The sequence below is a fragment of the Amblyomma mixtum genome, chromosome 6 (assembly GCF_055824585.1).
Source record: "Amblyomma mixtum isolate Tamu chromosome 6, ASM5582458v1, whole genome shotgun sequence".
Lineage (NCBI taxonomy): Eukaryota > Metazoa > Arthropoda > Arachnida > Ixodida > Ixodidae > Amblyomma > Amblyomma mixtum.
This window is the reverse complement of record NC_143017.1, coordinates 8980552-8989581: the sequence shown is the minus strand read 5'-3', so window position 1 is coordinate 8989581 and position 9030 is coordinate 8980552. Positions and strand designations below refer to the sequence as shown.

The following is a 9030-nucleotide window of genomic DNA, read 5'->3' as shown; positions in this document are numbered from 1 at the left end:
TGTTGAAGTTTCTGTAGGTATTCCAGAGTTAAAAGTGACTAGCCAGCATTACGCACAAGTTATGGGCCAGATGTTCTGTGCTGGCCTCAAGTGGACACACTTAGTTGTGTACTTTGAAAAGTGGTTAATAATTTGCAAGTTAAAATACTGTGAGTCCACTTGGAGAGTCATGAGGAAAAAGCTGGACAATTTTTATTTTACACATGCTGTACCGTTCCTGTCTGCACTGAAATGTGCGCAGGACGTGGCTGTGTAGAACGCTTTCCGTAAACACTGCTGTAAGAATGAAACAAAGGCCATGGACTGGCATAGTTCAGATGCATGAATGCCGATATTTGTGCGTTTATTTTCTGTACGGGTTAATGTCGCATGTTTTTGTTATAGACATAAGAAAGGTGCAGCAACTGTCATTCTCTCTGAAAGAAGGCTTGAGCTGCACTGTAGGGGAATTGAAATAGAGAAGGGAATGAAAGAAAGGAGAGAGAAGAGCTGGAGTGGAGAACTCTGGGGTAATTGCGACCACCTGGGCATCTTTAACTTGTGCTGATGTCACAGAGGCGCATCATTGTTTCGCCTTTATTAAAACGAGGCCGGGTTCAAACTCAGAAACTCCAACTCAGCAGTCAAGTACCACAATACTTTTGCTTAAACCGTGCAATGTCACCTTGCTAAAGCTTTAACCTTAGCACTGCTGTTTAATTTTAGAAGAGAATAAGTGTGGGCATGTTGGCTTTAATACTTGAGGACAACAAAACCATCCATATACAGACATGTGCTTGACCGTGTCTGCTTGCTAGTCTTCGTTGTGATATAATAAAAGGAAAGTGATGAACAGTCTGATACCATTAATAGGAAAGGGGAGGTTTTTAATTTGCAGTTGTAATAAATTAACGCTCAAACATCTGGGGTCAATTAATTTGTCCCATTAATATACAATAAAAAAAGATCCTGTTTGCTAGCCATGGTGTTACTGTTCATTTGCTTTCCATCTTCACGAGTTCTTCAGCCCCTGCAATCTGTTCTGCCTTTTGTTGTGATACAGTTACTTTTAAATTATGTATCATTTTCTTTGCATTTCATTTGCTGTACACCAGTTTGATGTAGTGTGACCTATATTTATTACCGACAGATTTCCAGTTTATCATCAAAAAAATAAAATTGGTAGTTTATTGCAGTCACACTGCACATATTTTGACAGCGCAGGCAGCTTGTGCTTGTCAATGGCATGAAGCTTCTTAGCACTGTTATAAAGATACCTCTGACAAGCACTTTCATCCGAGCACATTTTATTTTCAAATTGACATCTCTGAGCGACAGAGGTGGCTTCCAAGTTATATCAGTGATTGTAGTAAATAAATAACTGACCAGTGCAGCATTATAGTAATGCCATTTTCTCATGAGCGTCCCACCGCGTTGGCCAGAGGGTCTAAATTTCCAGAGCCCTGCTCACCTCATAGCTTTGAGTTGCTTTGGGACGTTATGTCGCTGCCTCCCAGAAGGAATAATTTCCAGAGCACTGTGCAAATTACCATGTCCTCATTAGTGGGGTCTGAAAGTTTGTTAGTATGGCGCACACAGTCCATATTTGGTCCACAGTGTGTGCCATTGTGATTGGGATCCTGTGATCAAATATGTGGAAGGATTTTATGCGTTGTATCCGGCGCTCCACGTGAATACGCAGGCTTGCAACAGCTTCTGTCTGAGCAATTTCCTCCTCTGAAAGCTGGCCATTCCTCAGAAATGGTGGCATGTTGAGATGCACACCGATTGGTTCCAAGAGGTCCCTGATGGTGAAGCCCTTGTCCGCCATGACTACATCTCCTGCGTCGAAATGAAGGGAAAGAAATCCACTTGCTCTCACAAGTTCCTTGTCTGAGATGCACCCGGTGAAAAGTGCCGACACAAAAGTCAGTGTTCCATCTGGAGCCACTCCAATGAGGCCCCTAAATTTGTTGGCTGATTTGTAGTTGGAGTAGGTTTCCGACTGTAGCACATATGAACTAGGCACCTCACCCCTAATCTCAGTTGCATCAATATTAACCCTGGTGTTGGGGTACTTCTCTTTGAACTCTTGAGGCATGTACTTGTCCGCCAACTCACGGGAAGCCCACAGTGACACGTCTCCAAACCGGTGATACATCAAGTTTATCCACTCGTTAAAGATTCGGCTCACTGTGCTTTGATGGATGTTGAACCGGTGACCAAGGTCTTGCTGAAAAAGTCCCAGCCTCAAGTTCACCAGAACCAGGAACAGCTGATTCTCATCGTTTAGAGTCGGACTCCGACTAGGCTCTTTTCTAGAACTTGCACTGTTCTCATCTGCTGTGGAGTAAGTGCCAGGCTTCAAATAATGAAGCAGTTTTTTCAAATCCGCATAGCACAGTAGACCAGTGTAAAACTGCGTGTCCTCATCATTGTTCCTGAACTTCTAAACTGAAAACTCTGCCGAGGCGTTTTCAAGGTAGGCGCATCTCTTCAACAATGCAGAGACCCTCGCTTCTAGTCGAGCATTTATCTCCTGCTATTTGCACAGCTCTTGGCCAAGTCGAGCAATTTCCTTGTCCTTCTCGGCTTCTGCAAAATTCTCGACACATTCCTCTTCGGTGCATGTATGATCATAAAAACCCTGCTGATTGCCTTCCGTTTCTGGCAGTGGCAGCGATGACGTAACTTCCTGAGCAGGAACAGTGGAAAGTGGCATCTGAACAATGCTTTGCCGATTCTTCGGAGGCTTTCTAGTCTTTTTTTTTGCTTTTTTGAAGGAGAATACTGAAGGCACTGCTGAATCTTTCAGAATGTTGCGGCCACTGACTATGTTTTTCAGGAAGTCATCGTCCACAAAGTGCTGTGAGCAAATACGGGCTGTCTGAATATTGAATAGTGGGTCCCTTTTTATGGCAATTAGCCAAGCCTTGCGCATTGTTGGGTCATGTGGGAGGCTGTGGAAAGACACCTGCAAAGAGAAAATGCAAAGTAAGAAGTGCAGCTTGGATAAAAATATTTTCAGGTATTTATTTCTGGTCCATGGCTTTTGTTTAGACATATACATGCAAACAAAAACTGGAGCATAATATATAGAGCATTTTTGAAGAGGTAGAAAAGAATGTGCTACTTGCAACTATGCTTGTGCAACACGCATTTGCTAGAAGTGAATTCGTCGTATCTTCACTTGTGCTGTGTTTGTTGTGGTTCATCTTTAGTTTCAAAACATGCACTAACTAGACCCTGACCGAGTGTTGCATACATGCACTGTTTTGCATGCTTTTTGTACACCCCTCCTGAATAACATTAACTGTAAGTCCTCTGAAGTCATTACAGTACCTGTTTGTTCATTCCAATAAAAACGTAGAACTGCTTCTTTCCTTTTTATTTCACTTCATGCAACTATGGCCATCTCCAATAAATTCTTTAGGTGTTGCATTAAGCTCACCTATCTCAGAGACAGGGAGAGAAAACAATTTATCATTATTTGCCAGGCACTAGACCCCTAGGCCCCCGCACGACCCCACTACACAAGTGTTTACCATTCTTGGACTATGGCCGTTAAAAACAGGTAGCCCGTGAAAGCAGCAATGTCTATGTTTTTACCACGACGAGCAAGCAATTGTGCACTGAAATTTTTGGAGGATTCTATGCGCGTTATACATTCCCGCTACTAGTTGGAAGTATGGTACCGCTTGAGTGGCTACCCTCACGGTCCACTTTTTTATGCGAAGCATATTGCTAGAGCTACCAGTCACGCCGTCGGCGTGGGACCCCTAGACGTCACACCACGTGACACCGTGACGTCACACCACGTGACACCGTGATGTCGCACCACGTGACATCGGATGAGAGAGGCGGCCTCCACCTCCCGCCGTCGCCGTGGGACCCCTAGCCGTCACGCCACGTGACACCGTGACGTCGTCGTGACGATGCCATCGCACAGACGCCGGAATGTCCTCGAGCGGCATTCCCGCGCATTTCGAACGCGCGTTCACACTCCGTGTAGGTGAAACGCTCGCTCCACCGGGCAGGCAGACGCGGCTTCCGTGGCAATCCAGGCGCTCACCCAACGCGCGTCTCGGGGTTAGTCGGCGTTCAGCTGTAGCCATGCCGTTGTCTTCCCCCACGACGAAGGCTTCTAGTGGTTGTATTAAAATGACCAAGTGTGCAACCAAGGAAAGCCATGTATTACCAAGCCTAGCCACCAATATGCTTCGCATCTGACTAGGCTTAACCTTAGCTAAGCCTCAGCCATATTTTTTTTTACACAACACACGGCTTCGTTGAAACCGGCCAGTCAGAAGGCGTGGCTGCAAGATGAAATCGCTACATGCATACAAGCCGTCGCTCCACAAAATAGGCATCTTTCCCTGGTCGAACAGAAAAGATTGACTGACTTACAGAGCGCGAACGTTCTGCGCGACGAGCACTTGACCCTTGCTATTCCGTCGAAACAAATATTCGCACAAAGAACCAATGCGTGTAATCGCTGCGGCGGATAACGCTAGGAGCGACGGTTCACACAAAACGCGACCCATACCAATGAACAGCTGAGCACGATTACTCTCTTGCGAGGCCGATAATCGGAGCACTTCACGGGCAATCGCAGGAAGAACAAAGCTTATTTCTAATTTCATTTGCTACATGGCGGGATCCGCTAGGTGGCGCCGCCCTGGTTAGCTGGCTGACTATCGTGCTCCGTTTTTCACCTGCCCCTGGCCAGGTCCAGGGCCTTGCCCGCCCCTGGATATACACTCCATCGCGTCAGGAAGACATCCGCACCACGAGGACACCATTCGCATCACGGCCCGCTGTCGAGCTGGCGCTCCAAGCGCCTCCAAAAATCTGCTGCGGCGCGGCGCCTCACTAACCCTAACGCGCCGCGCCTGCACCTCTGGCATGCAGCGTCTCAACAAGCCCCTGAAGCCGAGACCCACTCATACCTCGCCGGTGTCAACTTCTTCCGACGCAGCCGCCGCGGGGCCTACTCCAACCACGCTTACAGCCATGTCTCAACCGGGTGCGTTCAACACCGGCCACACCACCGCGCCAATTCCCGTCGCGTTCACCGACGCTGGAAGCTCCGAATCGACAGCCGCAACGCAGCCGGCAGCGTTCGTCACCGCCGCGGCGTCCACTGCTGGCCAACTCCACGCATTAAGGGAAGCCAAGAGCTTCGGGCCCACAGACGCATCGCAATCGACTGCGTTCGTCGCCGCCGCCAGTGCCGCCGCACCTACTCGGACCACATTTCCCGCTGACAGCAAGTCCAGCACCTTGGTACCTGCGTCGCAGATTGCGGCTCAGGCTGAGGACACAGCAGACATGGACTTTACGGCGTCCCCGGTCGACGGCCATCTCATTCCGGCCCCTGAGCTCGGCTGGACAACCATTGGTGCCTGCCGTAAGCCTGCCTCCTCCACCCGGCCCCGCACCGAGCTCATCACAGTTGGCATCCAGCTTCCCCCTGGCACCCTCAACCCCAAGATACCGCTCTACGACGTCCTCGCCGCAGTCGTCTCCGCTGCATAACTGTCCCCCGAGAGCAGTGCGGAGATTACCCTTCAGGCCAAGCCAGCCCAAAGCCTCGTCTTTTTAAAAACTCATTCCCCTCTCACCGCCAACCTCCTGCTTTCTATCACGCATCTTCAGCTTTACGGTAAGCCTATCACCATTAAAACATATGCCCCTAATCCTCCCATCTCATGCCTCGGCGTCATCCATAACGTCGGTGGCCACTTCACTCCTGATGACCTCATGCATGATATCGAATCATTCAAAACCGATATTCTTGCTGCTCGTATGATGGGCACCACTCAGTCGGTGCTCATAACTTTCGCTGGAACCGTTCCCCCACTTTGTGTATTTCAAACGCGTTGCCTTCCGGTGCCGTCCCCATAAGCCTAAGCCTCCCACCTGCACCCGTTGTCTTGCTCTTGGACACCGCGCCCACCAGTGTCCACAGCAAAGCGTTCCGGCAAAGTGCCGTCGCTGTGCTGCTCCTCTACCCGTCGACCATTCCACTCATGTATGTGCCCAGCGCTGGTGCGTTCATTGCCAGGTAAACACCCACCCCTCCCTCGACCACACTTGCCCCTTTCTCCTCGGTAAACAACGCGAGTGTGCCAAAGCTGCGTACCTACGACGCCTAGCTTTGCGCCGGGCCACGCAACCCACCCCCTCCTCCTCCTCTAATCATGAACCTCCGTCAGCTCCGGTCACGTCACCACCAGGCTCCTACGCCGCCAAAGTTAAAGGCTCCTCGGTTTCAGCGTCCCTTTCCAGCGTCTCTTCCACAGCACCACCCTCTCCATCCCTGACTGACGAGAGCCGCTCCTTCGACCTCCGGCTCGCTATGCTGGAACGCCAGCAGCGAGAGCAACAGCGCATTTCCCACGACCTACAACAACAGATCCACGCCTTGACCCAAACCCTCCAGACAACCAGCTCCTCCAGACTCTTACCTCCCAGCTTACCAAGCTAAATGAGCACCTTGCCACACTCACCATTCCCTCCTCCACCGCCCAGGTCGCCCCTTTGGCTGATCTTCTCGAAACCACCACACAGGCACACCACGCTCGCTTGGTTCAGCTAGAGACATCTGTTCTGCAGATTCTTACCACCCTCCAAGCACAATCCAAACAATTAGAATCCTTCACTTCTACACTCCAATCCCTGCATGAGTCACTGCCCCCGGCCAAAAAGAAGGAACGCGTACCCTCACGAAGTTCTACCTCTACACTATCATAATGGCTTTTGGCGAGGACCTCGAGATTGTGCAGTGGAACTGCCGAATTCTGTGCCATAATAAGACCCCCCTCCAGCAGTATCTACTCGCCCGCCCCTCCCTGCCCCATTTTTTCCTTCTCCAGGAGACCCGGACGGCCCGCACTGTCCCAGGCTACCGCGCCTACCATGCCGCTACGGCCACACCACTTGCGTCTATTTATGTACGTAGCGACGTGCTCGTGCAGCCACTTGATATGCCCTCCGTCCTTCTTAAATATTTAGTTGGTGTGGTCTATTACCACCCTTCTTCCCGCGTCTCACTCGCCCTTTTGTCTTTCTACAACCCCCCTGTTACCTCCTCTTTATTTTCCGCCCTGGGCAAGTTCCTTCACTCTCTTCCTTCTAACTCCCATCTCCTCTTTGGTGGCGACTTTAAAGGGATACTGAGGCGGTTTTCGAATCAGCTAATTTTTTGGGGTTTTGAAGTAGTGTCATTGCTGATCACGTCTGTGAAATTATTTTTTCGATTTTGCCCAAAACAGTGGCGCAATCACCAATTAAAAACGCGATGTTTCAATCTCCCGCGCCCCGCGCCGCCGCAGGAGAGGAGAACAGCGGAGAGGGAAGCCTCGTCCATGTCGGCCAACATGACGTCACGTTGAGGAGCCGGCGAGAGTTCGGCGCACCCGAGAGAGCTTTCAGCGCGCGTTGTTTCTCGCGCTGCATGCGTTGTTCCTCGTACTGCGTGCGTTGTAACGTACAAAGCGTGTCAGCCGACCTTGAGAATCAGATTCAACACGAGGTACTACTCTGCTTTCGTGTCCACGAACAACTACGCCCGCGACTGTGTCGTCTTCCACTGTTTTCCGCAAGATCATAAGCTCGCAGCGCAAGCGCTCGCTGCTGTGACGAATAATTCAAGCCGACCAAAGCAAGCGTACTCTGCTCGAAGCACTTTCGTGAGACCGGCTACATGCAGAGCTTGTCCCTAATGTGATCTCTGGAGATTTCTGTCGCGGATGAACCATGACGCAGTTCCTTTCATTTCCTCGCGCATGTGAGGCGTGTCACCATTTCGAATAAGCGCCTCTTCTAAAAGTAGAAACATGCTCACTAAGCCCCTGCAGAAACCTAATAGAGGCTCAAGCATGTGTTGCTCTTCTCAGCTTAGGTGCGGCCAGACCACCTGAGGCGTGCTCAGCAAGGCTCGGTTAGTGATTTTATTTTAGGTTCGAAGTGTCCAAGCAAGCAAGCAAAGCTAAACGCAATAAAGCAAATCAAGCAAGCATCGAAGCACTTCATATGCGGCATATCGTTTAATCGTAGCTAAGCGATTTTAAATGAAAGCGTTCGACATTCTGATTTCGGATGCAAATTTAACAGGGAAATGAATGCCAACCAAGGTTTTGCAAAAAAACACCATGTCTCGCAACCTTAGTCGGTTTCTTCATCAAGTTGTGACAGCGAAAGAGTTGCAGCTAGCTTGGCTTTTAAACACACATATAGTTGGCCACTACTTCACTGAACCTAAATTGCAAATCTAGGAAGGGCGAACGTTTTCGAGGCAGCGATTAATATTTTCTGGCATCTGCTGAACGCGCCGTGAGTGAAGCAGCAGCCTTGTGCGCGTATTTAGCTTGGTTTCCAGCGCACAATGATTCCTTCAATATCCTGTGGTCACATGCCTCGCAGTGCTTGGCCACTGCGCTTCGCTAATTTTGACATCAGCTTTGTTCTGCTTCATCGTTTCCTTGAAATACTTTCTTGCCCCAACCTACGCCGGGTAGTGAGAATAGGATTTTTTGTACACAGCGCTTTGGGCCTTTTCTTTAGGATGACGCTCTTTCGGGCGAGCCAGGAGGCGTCCGGTGGTGGTAACTGACTTGAGTATTGTTCGCACCCCTTCCTTTCCGAGAATACCAGCCGAGGTTGTGCTGGCACCTTTTACGCATGGTCTGCATACGTGTCTTTCACGCTAGCGTATGCTTGTGCTAGGCGTAGAATTTTTTGCTCTTGTCTTTTTTGCTTTCAGGTGATACGTGGAATGAACAAACTGTAGTATCCTTTTCTTTGGAGGTCAGTAAAAAAATAGTCGCCATATCCGCTTTTACAACGCCACGGAAAGCTGCGATCTGCACTCAGCGCAGCGCCGGATCCGCATCGGCAGCTTCTCCAGTCCTCAAAGTGACGTCACGACCTCTCTTGACCAATCACGGGCGGCGGCGCGCCGCGCGGCGTGCCCCGCGGCGCAGGCCGCATATTTCTGCTAAAAAGGGCAACTCGCGCTTGTTTTTGCCTTATTTAGATGCGATATTC

At 49.9% G+C, this 9030-nt stretch overlaps 1 protein-coding gene across 1 annotated transcript in view; it reads right to left on the bottom strand.

Annotated features, from left to right (window-relative positions):
• Positions 1 to 1525: 1525 nt before the first annotated feature.
• Positions 1526 to 9030, bottom strand: part of LOC149338184 (uncharacterized) — a 64005-nt gene continuing 56500 nt past the window's right edge. The window contains exons 2-3 of the mRNA XM_089550118.1: positions 2813 to 2953; positions 1526 to 2212 (exon numbers count right to left, since the gene is read on the bottom strand). Of these exons, the coding sequence (XP_089406244.1) occupies positions 1526 to 2212; positions 2813 to 2953 (828 nt within the window). The remainder of the gene's footprint in view (positions 2213 to 2812; positions 2954 to 9030) is intronic.